Below are 17,719 nucleotides of genomic sequence, written 5' to 3' on the forward strand. Positions count from 1 at the left end.
GTTGAGCCAAGTCATTCTTACAAAAGCCTAAAGTTTTTGTGAGATCAAAAGGACGAAAGCAGTACTAGCCATGTTTCCCAGATGTAGAAATTCAGCTACAGAAGGAAGGTGTAACATTATTTGCTAATCCATTTCTAAACTGAATCTGAGCATTAATTACATTTCTTTGCTTTTAATAACAAGCTCTTTCATTGTCTGTCTTGAAATGGGGAAATATTAAAAGGAAGACGTGAAAATGATAGTGAATAAACACAACTTTGTGGCATAATTGCTTGGTAATAGCAAAATAAAAAGGATGTACTAGGGGCTTAACAAAAATCTAGTGAAATTTTACCTTTGGGGCTAGACCCTGTATCGGCTCCTGAATCAACCCATTCGTTCCAGTGGACCTAAAGAGGGCTAATTAGAAGAATTTTCTACTATATTCATATTTCACTTTCTTGTGGACCAGCTCTAAAGTAATAAAATGTTCCAAGGGCTTTTATGGACAAACTGCCAGGAATTTTGGAAACATTCTGTGAAACTTTGTAGAGTTATCTACGTACTAGGATTCCTGTGGTTAGAACTTATGATTTGCAAATGTCAATGGCAGTCTTCATTGTTTTTGAAGGTCTTTGACAAAGCAATGAAAGTCAAATGATCTATTGAATTTAATTTTAAATATTGATCCCCATTTATCCTTTTTCTTCAATAAACTTAGATTTATAAAGAAATTAAATAAAAAATTTCAAATCTGAAATAATTTAAGAATCAATGATGATTTTCATTCCATTTTACATTTTTTGATAAAAGAAATAATATTTGACAAAGAACACTAATAGAAAAGAATCCTAAAAACATTAGAAAGACTGTGATGGAGTGATTTATTGGATTTTCTCCACTTTTTAAAACTGAAGCAGTAAAAATAATTGGATTTCCATTACTCCAAGGACAGTGTATTGTAGCAGCATAAATACATGGTGAAAGTACTTATGTAATGGTCTGCTGGCATATTTTTATACTTTAAAAGGAAGGAAAGTAAGTAATGCATTAATGTGAAAGAGTATTTGAAGTAGGATTCAATTTTTAGTTGCTTGAGAACTATATTTTTGTTAAATCTTTTTATTGATGGTTTGAGAGAATGTCCAATAAAAAATTAAGGAGCAAGGGGGGAATTATTTGAAGAAAGAAGTTGTGCATTTTTTTAAAGTGTTAATTTGATTAAATGGTTACCTACCAAATAATTTCTAAGTATATCATTCCACTTTTTTTTTTAAAAGGATACAGGTTTCCAAAAATGATGTTAGAAATGCTTTAAGGAAATATTTGCAAGTTAAAATTAAGGAAAATAGTTCTCTCAGAAAAACTTCATATTGAGAATTAGTTTTCTAAGGCAAATCATTTCTCTCTTTGTGCTTTTAAATGTCAATAATTTTTTAAGTCTGATTTTGTGACCAGAGACGTTCTAAGCTATGAATAAATCCTCTTTAAAAAAAAAAAAACAGTCCCATTCATTGTATTCTTTAGTGTACTTCTTTGTAATAAAATGCAAATAATTTTTATAATTAATTTTTTTAAAAATATTTTTAAGGAGAACTGCCTGAATTCTGATGTGGTAGAGCAAATTTACAAGAGAAACCCCATTCTGCGCTACACCCATCACCCATTGCACTCACCACTTCTGCCCTTGCCTTATGGAGACATAAATCTAAACTGTAAGTATAGACTTAAATATACACTGCTCAAAGACATTTTCTGTATATGTTTACCTCTGACTTAAAACACTTAATATGTGCCAGGCCCTGGGCTAAATCCTGGAGATACAACAAAGTAAAAACAATCCCTGCTATCATGGAGCTCACAGTCTAAAGGGGGGAGACTGTGGACAAATGAGAGATACACAGGATAAATTGGAAATGATGGACCGAGGGATTAAGCAAGGCTTTTGAGGGAAGGTGGGCTTTTAGCTGGGGCTTGAAGAAAGCAGGGAAACCACCAGGCACAAATGAGGGAGGAGAGCATTACAGGTCTGGAGAATTCCAGTGAAAACTCCCGTTGTTAGGAGATAGAGTACCTTGTTCAAGGATCAGCAAGGAGGACGGTTTTGATCATGAAAACTGGGAATATAAATTTAGATGCCTGGGCATCAGGATTGTTTATGATACTTCCTTTATTAGAAATTATGGTCATCCAAAAGAAACTAGAGCCAGATCTTAAATTGAGTATAATCTCATGGGGTCTTTAGATTCATGTGGTCCAGGGTTTGACAGCTTATTCAACTGCTGTGTTGTTCCAAATGTTTGAGAATAAGGCACAGTATTACAAGAAACATCTTTTTGTTGAACTGTCCAATCCACTCTTAAGTCATGACGTTTTTAGACTTCACTCATGTAGGTCCATACTTATTTCTAATATAATTTCTAATACAGAAAACACTCTGAAAGGAGAAGACAGGTTCACTTGTAAGGAGCAGCAGTGATACTGCCTTATGCTACATCCTTAGTCCTTCACAGAGATTGTCTCACTGGTTAACTGAGACAAGGTGGAGAAAGAACTGAGGTCTTTACTGGTGGGAGGAGTTCTTAACCTTTTTCGTGTCGTGGCTCCCATTGGTGGTTTGGTGAAGCCTATGGATCCCTCCTCAGACTAATGTTAGTAAATGCATAAAAGATAGAATTACAAAAGAAACAAGTTACATTGAAATACAATTATGAAAAATATTTTTTAAAAATAAGTTTATAAACCTCAGGTTAAGATTTCCAGTGTTAGACTACGGCACACTGAGAGCTGAAAGGACACACAAAAACTATTAAAAAAGAGATTGAAGATGTCAGTACAGAGCCAAACCCTAAATATAAGCCAATTCCTACTTGTGTGACCTAGGTTAAGTCATTTACCTTCCCTCGGCTTTAGTTTCCGTATTTGTAAGACGAAGGTGTTAAACTAAATGGCCTCTAAGATCCCTTCTGCCTCTCAATCTGTGATCCGATGACACTGTGAAAAATAAACAAATTTAGGTAAAGCTATGTGGTGCAGGGATTGGATACATAGTTTATTTTTAAATCTAATCCACAGGTTACTTATCTGCATCTTTAAGAGTTAAACCCACCTGAAAAACTTATTCTTATCATTTTTCCTAAAACAATAATTTAACCTGTATACTCAAGATCATGGATTTGGAGCTGGAAAGGACTTAAAAGGCCATCTAGTCTGATTCTCCCATTTTATAGATGAGGAAATTGAGTCTTAAAGAAAGTAAGTGTCTTGCCCAAAGTAACACAGGTAGTATTCACAGAGACAGGTTTTGAACCCTAGCACCAAGCTGTAAAATCAAACATACTTTTCACTGCAGCTTCCTTGCCTGTTCTTGTCACCTTCCAAATAATTTGTCAGCTGCTTAATTTATATATTCACCCAAACCTTTTAAAAAATTATTCCTATTTTTTGTTTTGTTTTCCTAGTGCTAAAAGACAAAGGCTATACAACTCTTCAGGATGAAGCTATCAAGATATTCAATTCTCTCCAGCAACTTGAATCCATGTCAGATCCTATCCCTATTATTCAAGGCATCCTTCAGACTGGACATGACCTTCGACCTCTCCGAGATGAGCTTTATTGCCAACTTATCAAACAGACCAACAAAGTGCCCCACCCAGGCAGTGTTGGGAATCTGTACAGCTGGCAGATTCTGACTTGCCTGAGCTGTACCTTCCTGCCCAGTCGTGGTATTCTTAAGTATCTCAAGTTCCATCTGAAAAGGTAAAGGCAGAAAAAGTCTTAATTTAGAATGGTTAGGGAGGAAAGGGGGAGTGTTATTATTAGATGCTTTTTCATTTTATCTCTGTGTTGCCCCATCCAAATAAGAGCTGAATGCAAGCATCATTTTCATTTATGCAGTAATTTATTCTAATTTAAAGAAATTGGAGGGACAGCTCGGTGGCACAGTGGATAGAGGACCAGCCCTGGAATCAGGAGGACCTAAGTTCAAATCTGGCCTCAGACACTTGACACTTACCAGCTGTGTGACCCTGGGCAAGTCACTTAATCCCATTGCCTAGCCAAAAAAAAAAAAAAAAGCAAAAAAAAAAGAAAGAAATGGAAAGCCCTGAAGAAGATGCCTAAGAGCCTTTGCGAGGCTCTGAGGTTCCTTGAATGAATGGGGGGGGGGGGGAAGACAAACCCACATTTATTAAGTATTTACTCTGTGCCAAACAATATGCTAAGTGCTTGGGATACAGTATGCCAAAAAAAAGAAAGAGGGCAGGTCCATCTCTCAAGGAGTTTACATTCTAATAAGAGAAAATAATTTATATAAGGGATGGGTGGCCAGGGGAGAGGTGTTTTGGATTGGGAAATCACAGAGATGATGAGTCAGACCCTAAGCAGTTGGAGGGAAGTATGGGTATTCTGGGCCCCAAGGTGAGAAGATGAAGATTGCAAAACAGTCTTAGAAATACTTGTGTAATTTTTATACTCACATCTGTCTTCAGGCAGCACATTGTATCAGTGAATGTAGCCTGTACTTAGACCACTTAATAAGAAAAATGAATTGGCATTTCATATTCTACAGAGAAAAATCTGATTTCATGTTTTTATTTACTTTATATTACTGTGGCTGAAGATTGTTTGGTTTTGTTTGGTTTTTTCCCCACAAGAGTGTTTGTGTTTGAATGAGAGCCTCAGGCATAAAAGGTGAGTGACAACAAAAAGTGTACTGCTTTAAACATTTGTTTCTTTTTTTCCCGTTTAAACTAAAATACACATAAAACGGGCATACGCCGCAAACAGTGACCAGCACCAGTAACATTAAGATTTTTCCTTAAAACTTGTGATTAAAGGCCAGTGTTTGTCTCCTAGGATACGAGAGCAGTTTCCAGGAACAGAAATGGAAAAGTATGCTGCCTTCGTTTATGAATCTCTTAAGAAAACCAAATGCAGAGAGTTTGTGCCTTCCCGGGATGAAATAGAAGCCCTGATTAATAGGCAGGAAATGACATCTACTGTTTATTGCCATGGTGGAGGGTCCTGCAAGATCACCATCAACTCTCACACTACAGCTGGAGAGGTGAGACGTTCTTCTGTCGGGTTTTCCCGTTTTACTGTGTTATTTTAACATGTGTAGGTCTAAAGTATTAAATTGTCACACATCCATAGAAGATACTCAGTTTAACAGATTTCGAAATGAGTTCCTGAAGTTAAGCACATGCAGACAAAAACAGAATATTTATTAGAGGTGAAGGAGGGAGAATACTATAAGGACAACATAGAAAGAATGTCTTTCTGAAATTCTTGGCAAAATATGTTCTCAAAATTAATCTGCCAAGTCAATAAGTAACTTAGAGAATTTGAATTACTGTAATCTCAAAGGAACCAGGTAGTACTGACAAATTATACAGTGTGACCCAGCTTCATTATATCATATCTTCATAGAAATGTAAATATTTGCTTGTCATCTCAGTGACCACAGCTACAGAATATGTGGGCTAGTGACTACATTTTCCACTTACTCTTAAAGTAAGCATGGAGCAATATAAAATCTAGAATGGTTTCCAACATACAGGAAATGTTCCACAAGGAACTTACTGAAGTCACTACTAATACTTCTTAAAGTTAATAAATTTAGCAAATACCAGACAGCCCTCCAGAGTCTCTCATTGAATTTATAATCTTCCTGACTCCGGGCCCAGTGTTCTATCCAGTCTGCTACCAGCTGCCTCAGAAGGGAGGGAGGAGAAAAGCAGGAAAAAAGGAAGGAGAGCAAGAAGAAGGAAGAATTTAAGTGCTTACTATGTGCTAAGCATTGGGAATACAAATTTAAAAGTAGGACAGTCCCATCCTTTAAGGAGCTTGCATTGTATATCAGGGAATATGGCTGGGGAGAAGAATTTTGGTTTAGAAAGTTACAGGGATGATGAAAAGAGCCAAAGTGGGATAGATTGATGCACTTTTTCCAGGATTTGGTTTGTTTGATTTGATTGTGGTTTCAGAACTTAGAAAGCAGGCGAGGTGTGGGGAGGGGGTATAAAATTCCTTCCGTTCCTCGGAAATGGAATATTCCTCAAAGTCAGTAAAAGAGTGAGAAAAGCAGTACTGAGATATAATCTCAAAAAATGACAGCAGGATATCTGTTCGAATCTAAGGCAAACGGCTCAGCGTTACGGTGATACAAGTCTGTGCTGCAACTGCTGATGCCAAAGAGACCAAAGTTGATCAGTTCTATGAAGACTTACAACATCTTCCAGAAATAACACCAAAAAAAGACATCGTATTCATCATAGAGGATTGGAATACTAAAGTAGGGAACCAAAAGGTAATTAGAATAACAGGCAAGTTTGGCTTGGGGAGTACACAATGAAACAGAGCAAAGAATAATAGAGCTTTGTAAAGATAACTCACTGGTCATAACAATTTTTTCAACAACCCAAAAGGTGAGTACACATGTACATTACCAGATGATCAATATAGAAATCAGACTGATTATTTACTTTGCAGCCAAAAGTGGAGAAGCTCTATAAGACCTGGAGTTCACTGTTGCTCATGAGCTTTTTATTGCAAAATTCAGACTTAAGTTGAAGAAAGTAGGGAAAACCATCAGACTGTATAGGTATGAGATAAATAACATCCCTTATGAATATGGAAGGGAAGTGAAAAAAAAAATTCCAAAGAAAAAGGAGAGCAAAGAAGCAAAATGTCTGTCTGATGAAGCTGTACAAGTAGCTGACGAAAGAAGGAAAGTGAAAAATGAAGGAGGAAGAGATATACTGAACTGAATACAGAATTCCAGAGAATAGCAAGGAGAAATAAGAAGGTTTCTTAAATGAGCAATATAAAGAAATAGAAGAAAACATAGAAATGGAAAGACAAGAGATCTCTTGAAGAAAATTAGAGATGTCAGGGAAACATTTTGTGCAAAAATAAATGATAAAAGTCAAAAATGGTAGGGACTTAGAAGTAGAAGCGATAAGAAGAGATGGCAAGAATACACAAAAGAACTATACGAGAAAGGTCTTAACATCACTGATAACCATGATGGTTTGGTTACTGATCTAGAGCCAGACATCCTGGAAAAAGAAGTCAAGTGGACCTAAGGAAGTATTTCTAACAATAAGGCTGTTGGAGGTGGTGGAATTCCAGCTGAGCTATTTAAAAAGCTAAATGATGATGCTATTGAAGTATTGCACTCAATAAGCCAGAAAATTTGGAAAACTCCGCAGTGGCCACTGGATTAGAAAAGATCAGTTTATATCTCAGTTTTAAAGAAGACCAATGCCAAAGAATGTCTAAGCTACCAAACAGTGCGCTAATTTCACATGCCAGCAAGATTATGCTTAAGACTTTACAAGCTAGGTTTCAGAGATATGTGAACTGAGAATTACCAGAAGAAGTAGGCTGGTTTTCAGAGAGGCAGAGGAACTAGAGACCAAATTGCCAACATTTGCTAGATTATGGAGATAGCAAGGGAGTTCCAGAAAAACATCTACTCTGCTTTGTTGACTACACTAAAGCTTTTGACTGTGTGGATCACAACAAAATGCGGCAAGTCCTCAAAGAGATGGGGATATCAGGTCATCTTACTTGTCTACTGAGGAACCTTGTATGTGGGTCAAGAAACAGCGATTAGAAACAAACATGGAACAACTGATTGGTTTAAGATAGGAAAAGGAGTACAACAAGGCTCTGTATTGTCACCTTATTTATTTAAACTTACATTCAGAATACATCATGCGAAATGCCAGGCTGGATGAATCAAAAGCTGGAATTAAGGTTGCCAGGTGAAATATCTCAGATGTGCAAAATATCCTACTGTGATGGCAGAAAGTGAAGAAGAATTAAGAAGCTTCTTGATAAGGGTGAAAGAGGAGAGTGTGAAAGCTGGCTTGAAGCTTAACATAAAAAAAACTAAGATCTTTGTGATCAGTCACATCACTTCTTACAATTAGAGGGAGAAGAAATGAAAGCACTGTCAGATTTTATGTTTCTAGGCTCAACGATCACTCCAGACAGCAACCACAGCCATGAAATTAAAAGATGCTTGCTCCTGGGAAAGAAGGCCATGGCAAATACAGACAGCATACTAAAAAGCAGAGATAAGACCTTGCTGACAAAGGTCCATTTAGTTAAAGCTGTACCAATGTATGGCTAGGAGAGCTGGACTATAAGGAAAGCTGAGCACCACATAATCAACCCTTTCAGACTGTGGTGCTGGGGAAGACTTTTGGGACCCTTGGACAGCAAGGAGATCAAATCAGTCAATATTTAAATTAGTTCAGACTATTCACTGGAAGGTCAAATACTGAAGCTTAAATACTTTGGCCACATAATGAGAAGACAGGGCTCATTGGAAAAGACCCTGATGTTGGGAAAAATTGAGGGAACAGAGGATGAGGTGAATAGATAGTGTCATGGAAACAATGAAGATGAACTTGGACAGACTCTGAGAGATAGTGGAAGATAGGAGAGCCTGGCATGCTAGTCCACAGAGTCACGAAGATTCAGACATAACTGAACAACTGAGCAACGACAAAAACATCCTCATTTCTGAAAATGCTCCTCTCCTCTCTCATATCCAGCAAAGATCCCTTATAACAAAAAATTAAAAGTGTCATTGCTTCTAAATTGAGGTACCAATTAATTTGAATTTCAGGTAAGATATGCTTATTACTATTTTATTTTTTTAAATAACAACTTAGAGACCTCAAAGACACTAACAAGTTGAATTTTTTTTGTTTCAGGTTGTTGAAAAATTAATTAGAGGTTTGGCCATGGAGGATAGCAGAAACATGTTTGCCCTATTTGAGTACAATGGGACTGCTGATAAAGCAATTGAAAGCAGAACTATAGTGGCTGATGTCTTAGCCAAGTTTGAAAAGTAAGTCTCCTTTAAAGTCCCACAATAACAATTCTAAAATGAACTAGCATGTATAGTAATCTATATTACCTTACTTTTTTTGATTTATTGTGTTTGTTAGTTGGTTGTATCCCATTTGCTTAGTCATTAAATAAAATACAGTGATACTTAGTAAATAGGAGGATAAGTATTGTGCTTTATTCTGAAAATACTGACATTTTTCTTAAGACATTATGACAACTCTTTTCTGCCTTCTTTATTTTTCTCTAATTAGCACGTCTTCCAATCTGTATCAACTCAGATTTTTTCCATATATTATCATATGAAGTTATTTTCCTAACCAAGAAATGCTGTTACCAACTTTCTTCATAAATAACACTGAAATCATACTTATTCTATCATTTAGTCAACTCTTATGATATACTTAAACATACTACAATATCAACTTTCTAAAGTACATATAAATCTATTAAATAGAGCAATATTAATAACCAACTACATTCCTTTAATATTTTATATGAAAGATCTGTAGGGGAAGAGTTGGGGGGGAGGGATTTGGTCTTATGAATTGGAATATATCCCAAATAGACAGTGTTATATCTCTTATAAGGGCTATCAGTAATAATGTAGTTGTAATTGACAGTTACCTATTTGATTCTATAAGTTAAGGACTGACTCTCTTAGAAGTTTTATCTAAAGCATTAAGCTTCATCTTGTGAAATTCAAGAATAATTAAGTCGGAAATTATACTGTCACTACCACAACCCGCAAAACAACTTGAGTGGGATACCCCAGAAGTAATTGTTTCATAGTCTTCTCTGGTTTATTTTATTTGGATATTAAATGTATAAACCGCTAACAGAAGTTCTGAAGAGTTCTTAACTTCATGTCCATGGATATGTTTTAGGGGATTTGTGAAAGTAAGTGGGGGGAAATTACGTATTTATTTCAATATGATTGGTTTCCTTTATAATACTATACATTATATTTTGTACATTTAAAAACATTCCAAAAAAGGTTATGAACCCTTGGCCTAGAATAAAATGAATAAAAATGAAACTTGAAAAATCAGCCTAGCAGTTTTCTAATAGAGATTGACTCATTCAAATACAAAGCAAATACACAGTTTAAAACTCAATAATCTGAACCCTGGGACTGTCTGAGACCTTCAGAACACCAGGCAACCTTGACTGTCTTTTTATTTAATCTTTCTGCCTGTTAATGCTACCTTTCCCTTGACTAACAATTGGAGATCTGTCCATAAGTGCTATGTGCAAGGCATCGCTTGGGCTTGGAAATACAAAGGACAAAAATGAAACAGTCCTTGGATTTAAAAGTAGTTATACTGTTCCTGCCTTTCTGGCTTCTAAAATGTTCATCTTCACCTGTATATCTCATTCTCCTTTGCCTGCCCCTTCCCCTCCACACATACTTCTCTCAGCACACTATTAAAATCCAGATGCTTCTCTTGATTCTTAAAAGTGGTTTTTTTTTATGTAATTATGTGATTTTTAGTTTTTCTGTATTAATTAGATTTGAAGCTATGCTTAATAGGCTAATACCTCGTCTCTGACCTAAGTTTTAGATATCCTCACCCATAGTATTTCAAATCAGACTTGTAACTTATCGTAAGTCTTTTCTTCAGAGCAAATGAACTCCATCTACTATCTAAATGCAAACACTCTGTTAAAGTACTGAGGCACATAATTAAGGTGTTCTGTTTTTTAAAGAAGCTGGAAAGGGAAAAAAAGGGAATGGAGAAGTAGGCTTAGTTACCTTGTTCTGTGTAATTGTTTCCTTTCCTGACTCAGTAGCTAACAGAGTGCTAATAAATATATAGTATATATTCAAGAAATACTTATTTAGAATTTTAGAAGTGTTTTATTTGAAAACTGATAACAGAACACAAAAGTTCTATTTTAACTTATATTAATTTAAATGTATGAGAAGGTAATGTCTGTAGTCTTACTAAGTAAGGAGTAGGAGAGGGAAGGGACTAAGCATTTATATAGTGCCTACTACATGCCAGCACTGTTGAGTACTTTACAGATATTATCTCATTTGATCCTCACAGCAACCCTGCAGGGTAGGTACTCTTAGGATCCCCATATTACATTTGAGGAAACTGAGGCAAACAGAGACTCACTCAGGGTCACACAGCTAGGAAGTGTCTGAGGCCAAATTGGAATGCAGGTTTCCCTAACTCCAGGCACAGTGATCTTCTCTACTGCACCATTTAGTTGTATGTGTGTGTATAAAATCTGTAATAATGTAGTTGTAATTGACAGTTACCTATTTGATTCTATTAATAGATACACATATGTATTGACATGATGTTACTATGATAAAATGCTAACCATATAAAGTTGATTTAAAAGTAAAGCAGTCAAATATTGATTGCAGAGAGCAACTAATGGAAAAGCTCCCCCGTAAAGCAGGGTTGGGGGTGAGGGTTTGAAGGGAGTGTTACAGATTCTGAACAGGCCAGGCATGAGCACAGTGTAGTAGGTTGCTATATCGGTTGGTTTTGCTGGACAATTTTTCTTTACAGAAGAGAATTCTGAGGAAAGTATAGCAGGGGATGATGTCCATGTAATAAATATAAAAATGTTAAGAAAATTTAAAAGTAAAGGAATCCTCTATTGACTATTATTTTGATCTCTAAAAGCATATTATGATTTGTACTTGCAGGCTCACCGCCACATCAGAGGTCGGCGACCTGCCCTGGAAGTTCTACTTCAAACTTTATTGCTTCTTAGACACAGATAATGTCCCAAAAGACAGTGTGGAATTTGCATTTATGTTTGAACAGGTAAAATATGTGGGGGTGGGGGTGGGGAGGGGTGTTAAAATAGTTTTCATCCCCTAGCAAAGAATGGGAAACCTTGCTAGTTTGTCATATAGAGGGATCGTTCTAATAAATTGTTGATCAATAAGTGAATAATGGAAGGGAATAAGCATTTATATAGTGCCTACAATGTGCCAGGCACTATGCTAAGCTCTTTACAAATAGTCTCATTTGATCCTCAAAACAACACTGTGATGTAAGTGCTGTTGTTATCTCCATTTTACAGTTGAGGAAGCTGAGGCACACAGGTTAAGTGACTTGCCAAGGTCACACTGCTAGGAAGTGTCTGAGGCTGGATTTGAACTCAGGTCTTCTTCAGGCCCAGTGCTGTGTTCCACTATGCCACCTAGTGGCTTAGCTGAATGAAAGAAAACATTCATTAAGTGCTTAGCACGTGTAAAGCACTATACTAACAACAAAGGATACAATTCAGAAGTGAGATGATCCCTGCCCTCAGGGAACTTACATTCTAATAGGAGAAGTCTACACTATAAGGGAGTTGTGTCCAGGGAGAGATGCTTTGGACAAGGCATTCGTAAAGGTGGTGAGTAAAGCCTTAGGATACTCGATTGACACACATTTCCAGTAGAAATGGTAGTATTAACTTCATTATAGTTCTAGAACTGAAAAGCTAGAGGAATGGAGGAATTACATGTTGACAGGATGGATGGCAAGATAGCTTCAGCCATCCTGAACATAGCGGGACATAAGAGGAGCTTACCAGTTAAAGCACCACAGTCCCCAGGGAGGGAATTCTGGGGGTGACAAAGTGACATTCTCTGGAGCAAGAAGATGGATAAAGTGAAAGATGTCTTAAATGTGTGCCACTGTTGAATATAGGGCCTCTTAAGTTGCTCTCTTACTTCTTTTAGGCTCATGAAGCAGTTATCCGAGGTCATTATCCAGCTCCTGAAGAAAACCTTCAAGTTCTTGCTGCCCTGAGGCTTCAGTACCTTCAGGGAGATTATACAATGCATACAGCTGTCCCAGCCTTAGAGGAAGTCTATCCTTTACAGAGACTGAAGTCTCGCATTACACAGTCAACTAAAACCTTCTCACCTTTGGAGAGGATAGAGAAGAGGCGCACTAGCTTTTTAGAAGGAACTCTAAGAAGAAGCTTCCGGACGGGGTCTGTCAACCGACAAAAGATTGAAGAAGAACAGATGTTGGATATGTGGATTAAAGAAGAAGTCTCATCTGCTCGAGCCAGTGTCATTGATAAATGGAAAAAATTACAGGGAATGAATCAGGAACAGGCCATGGCCAAATACATGGCCTTGATTAAAGAGTGGCCAGGATATGGGTCTACACTCTTTGATGTAGAGGTAAGGGGGCTGGGAGTGGGGAGACATGGTAGAACTCTAGATGCTGTGCAAGTAATACAGATCACTGAGAGCATCGGATAGGATCATGTACATCTAAGGACTTGAAACATGGTAAGAGTAATTCAAGGACAATAGAATAAATTTTAATAAAGGATGACACTTGAGTGGATTAAAAAAAGTGAGAGTTTGGGCTGCCACATACTTTAGTGAATCTGGATAAAAGCTTTTCTTCATTATTTAAAAAAAAAATTAGTTATTTCCAATAAATTCATGAAGAACGAGGGAAGAAATATTTACTAAAATAACATTTGATTTTTTTTCCCTTAGAAGTTTCAGGTAGTTTCAATATACTCAGACTGTTTAGAAACTGAACTGAACCCCACCTCTAAATGTTTCCACAAATTGTATATATGTATTTTATACTTCTTTTTCTTCTCATCAGCTTTGTTAATCCAATGGCATTCAATAGCTTATTAAAGTAAGTTATTTATAATTAAAATATCTTAATGACATCCTAGATCATCTGGTTTATCATCAGAGTAAATCAGTGTGTTATCTAATTACCTCTTATCCCGTGTAAGACTATTAGGCTTTTAACTACAGTCTAAAAAAATAGCAAATAAAAGTGAGTTACTGGTTCAAGAACTCTTTCCAATTTGTTTTCAAAACATACTGGTCGAGGGGTAGCTAGGTGGCGCAGTGGATAGAGCACCGGCCCTGAAGTCAGGACGACCTGAGTTCAAATGCGGCCTCGGACCAAACAACTTGACAATAGCTGTGTGACCCTGGGCAAGTCACTTAACCCCAATTGCCTAAAAATTAAAAAAAAAAAAACATACTGGTCATAGACATCCAGTTCTCACTAGTGCATATCCACTACTCATTATCTCCAATGTATTTCAGATGGAAACTAACTAATTTTTTACATCTGTATAAAGGAGTTATAGAGATGTTAAACCATAAACTGAGCAGGTTATTAATTTGACAAAGAAGATAATTTTAAAAAGCCTTTCATCATGCTAAGTATGATGTACAAATATCACTTAGAGTTGCTTAGAGTATTTATTTCTGGAAAAGCCAAAACTACCAAGTGTAAAATGATTTGGGGAAGTGCCCTCCAGTGCTCTTAGCCTGTAGATACTATGTTTGAGGAACAATCTGTTAAGCAAGGATCTGGGGCAAAACTTAAAACTAAATCAGTGTACCCTGCCTTCTCATCCCTTGGTTCACTGGGCGAATCTTGGCAAATTCGGTTGTATTGCTAAAATAATTGGTCAGTTTTAATCAAACAAGTATTAAATATCAGTAAAACAAAACTTACATACCCCCCCCCCAAAAAAAAAATTTTTTTTTTTAATCTATACTTTGAATTGGCTGGCTGTTTGACTGAATTTGTGTAACTGGCCATGCCATCAAAATGGCTAGTTCAGTAACCCTTGTAAAACACAGTCTTTGTCTCATCTACCAGTTTTCCCTAAGAGAATGTGGTACAAACAAGCTTATGTGATTGAATCACAGTATTTAAATAATTGCTACTATACCTGTAACTCTTATATTATTCTCTTTTTCGATAGTGCAAAGAAGGTGGCTTTCCACAAGAGCTCTGGTTGGGAGTCAGTGCTGAAGCAGTGTCTGTATACAAGCGTGGAGAGGGCAGGCCTCTCGAGGTATTCCAGTATGAACATATCCTATCCTTCGGGGCACCACTGGCAAATACATACAAGATCGTGGTTGATGAGAGGGAACTGCTTTTCGAAACCAGTGAGGTAAGCTGTGACAATAAATATTAATGTCATAAACATCTTGAGTTGGTCAGATCATTGTATTTAAATATATTTCATCTTCAATAAATGCAACATTAAGCTCTAGTTAGTTAGCCAGATGTTTATTGCTTTTAGTGTATACCATAAAGAGCAAACACTGTTATTCAGGTTTGTGAGTAGAGAGAGCAATGCAAAGAACAAGAAGAAAATTATAATCGTGTTGACAGGAAGACATAAAAAGTAAAGAACTATGGACCTGTGGTTTCATGGGTGTGGAGAACCCTGGAAATCCCTCTAAAATCACCATCTTATCTCGTCACTTGTCTTATCAGAGTTGTCCAGGCACTCAAGTTAAATGATTTGCACAGGGTCACTGTTTCTCTGTGTGCTTTTATTACCAAATGGAGTGTCAAAAGTTAAAAGAAACACCTACGTTGATGTCCTTGGAACATTAATTGATTGATCAATTAAATAGGGATTTTAACTTTAACAGGGTTTTTACCATATATTTTTATATCATTGGAGATACATATTATTGAATATAATATTCCATTTTTATGTATTAAAACCTGCTTAATGGTTAGTTTAAATATGATAGTACCAGTGGGAAGAATGTTTCATACGTGACCATGATTTTCACTTCATCTCAGCTTAGAACAACAAAAGGTAATGATGACGGGCAGCTAAGCTTTTGCCACAACCCGTGCAGCGTTTGAGCAAAGTCTCAGTCAGGGATTCCAACTCTCGGGCCCCTTAGTCTTGTCAAATGACAAACTTTGAAGTGTCCATTTGACAGGGGAACTCAGGAGATGGCTTATTTGTTGTGCTGCTGCATGTGGGAAGCTCATCATCTGGTCTGGACTCCCTTTGTTTTGTTGGACAGGTGGTGGATGTGGCCAAATTGATGAAAGCTTACATCAGCATGATTGTGAAGAAGCGCTACAGTAGCTCCCGGTCTGCGAGCAGTCACGGCAGTCAAGGGAGCTCCCGATGAAGAACGGGGCCAACCGCCAGGACTTTCATATCTGAACGTATCGCCTTCTGGCCTGGAAGAGCTCTGACCTGCTGATTGATTCAAGCCATCAGCAAAGCTACACAGGACATTGTAGAAGACCTTTGCAGGGGAAAGGTTTCTCCACAAGTCCTTACCAATGCCAACTTTAAAAATCATGTATTAAACTGTCAGCTTCACAGTCTGCAAAATTTCCAAAGCTTTATTACTTTTAGATGATACATGCCTTAAATATATGTGTATACGTGTGTGCGCGCGCGCGCGTGTGTGTGTGTGTGTGTGTGCTGCCATTGAGGTGGCGAAAAGTGCCTTCATCTTGTAAACCAACACTAATTGACCTTAACTGTGCTCCTGATGAGAGAGTCTTTCTTTCCATTCAGAAGAGTTAAGAAAACATGGAAGAGGGGAAGTTAATCCATCTATTATGCACTAACCTCCCAGCCAGACTTCCTTTGCTAGTGGTACAGTGAGGAATCTGAGGGATGAGGGAGAGGGAGGGGGAGGGGAACCAGAACCGTCTATTCTGCTTGGAGTGCTGCTGGCAGCCTTCTTCACAGACATTTAACTTTGGTTTATTCTTCTAAGTAGATGTGCTTGCAAATGCATGCGTGTTATATAAACTCTAATTTTATTTCATTTCTCATGAGCATTAAAAGCAAAGGGAATAATGATGTGCAATGGTGTAAACAGTCCTTCTGTACATTTTAATAGTTCAGAGTTATAGGTGTTCCAATTTTATGGTTACTTTATAAGGCAGTTTTATTAATAAGTCGGAATCCCAGATTTTCCTGTCTTTACTGTATTTCTCAACCACATTTTGACAGTTTTATTTTACATGTAGCAAGTCTGCATTCTGTATCTGCTGTATTATATACAGATAGGTAGCTGATAAGATCGTTGTATTTATACATTACCCTCATACAGAAATGCTGTTTTCAATACCATATGCCATACATGTGGGATCTTTAGTTTATAAAGTTTTAAGTATTAAATGTTACTCTAAAGGATACTATCTTTTAAAACTGTGGCCAGAGATTACAAAAGAACCCTGTTGGGATTGGGGAAAAGATCAAACTCTTGTAAAATGGAAGAGATCTTTTAAAGGAGCATGAAATTACATTGTGTTGTTTTAATTTTTTAAAATATATTATCCCAAGTTCTTAATAGTGGTCTTGACAAACACCTGTAAATAAATCCGCAATTATAACCAGAAAAAAGATCTGGTTTGGGACGTTTATTTTTATATGGAAAAGTTGTAATATAAGGCAAACTTGCATCAACAGCGATGAATCTGTGCATTAAGAGAATAAATGAAAGCCATTTTGGGCCTTTGCGACAAACCACAGCCTTTAAGAAATATTGCATATTTGCTCAAAGGAAGTCTGACAATAAAAGATCCTAGTTAACCTATTGTATTTTTTATCTTGTCTTTGTCATCAGCACACTTAATTGCATTGGATCTTAAGTAATCCTTCTGGTTTTTTTGTTTGTTTTGTTTGGTTTTTTTATTTGTGGTGTAGAGTGCACATACCATATACTAGATAACCAGTTCTTACGGCTTTGTTCACGTTAGCTACCTTGAGTGAAATTCTGGTTGATCTGCAGGAGAAATACAAAGAATTAGCAGTATGTTAGTTAAGTACAAATGCGCAAGGGAAAGGGTGTATTCAGTGTTCTTAAAACTGCTACATTCTGATGATCAAAGCTTTCCTTTAACACTTGGAGCCACTCATCGTGTACATTAGGCGTACACAATAGAAGACAAAAGAAATGAAACAATCCCAGTCCTCGGGGGTTTACAGCATCTTGTTGGAGAGAATTAACATGTACATAGTGTGTTCAGTATCTGAGGATTCAGTGACTTCAATACCCAAAAGGGCCTCATCTACAAGGAAGTAGCATAGCAAAAGCACCACAGATAGCATTCCCTAGTCAAGTCTCCAA

General features: G+C 36.9%; 1 protein-coding gene across 1 annotated transcript in view; it reads left to right on the forward strand.

Annotated features, from left to right (window-relative positions):
* The window catches only part of MYO10 (myosin X), a 261,628-nt gene extending 244,442 nt beyond the window's left edge, over positions 1 to 17,186 (forward strand). The window contains exons 34-41 of the mRNA XM_027868901.1: positions 1,571 to 1,694; positions 3,441 to 3,738; positions 4,837 to 5,044; positions 8,712 to 8,848; positions 11,519 to 11,639; positions 12,548 to 13,000; positions 14,575 to 14,766; positions 15,647 to 17,186. Coding sequence (XP_027724702.1) covers positions 1,571 to 1,694; positions 3,441 to 3,738; positions 4,837 to 5,044; positions 8,712 to 8,848; positions 11,519 to 11,639; positions 12,548 to 13,000; positions 14,575 to 14,766; positions 15,647 to 15,757 — 1,644 coding nt within the window. The 3' untranslated portion in view covers positions 15,758 to 17,186. The remainder of the gene's footprint in view (positions 1 to 1,570; positions 1,695 to 3,440; positions 3,739 to 4,836; positions 5,045 to 8,711; positions 8,849 to 11,518; positions 11,640 to 12,547; positions 13,001 to 14,574; positions 14,767 to 15,646) is intronic.
* The last annotated feature ends 533 nt before the right edge of the window (positions 17,187 to 17,719 follow it).

The sequence above is a fragment of the Vombatus ursinus genome, unplaced genomic scaffold (assembly GCF_900497805.2).
Source record: "Vombatus ursinus unplaced genomic scaffold, bare-nosed wombat genome assembly UNPS02014791.1, whole genome shotgun sequence".
Classification (NCBI taxonomy): Eukaryota; Metazoa; Chordata; class Mammalia; order Diprotodontia; family Vombatidae; genus Vombatus; species Vombatus ursinus.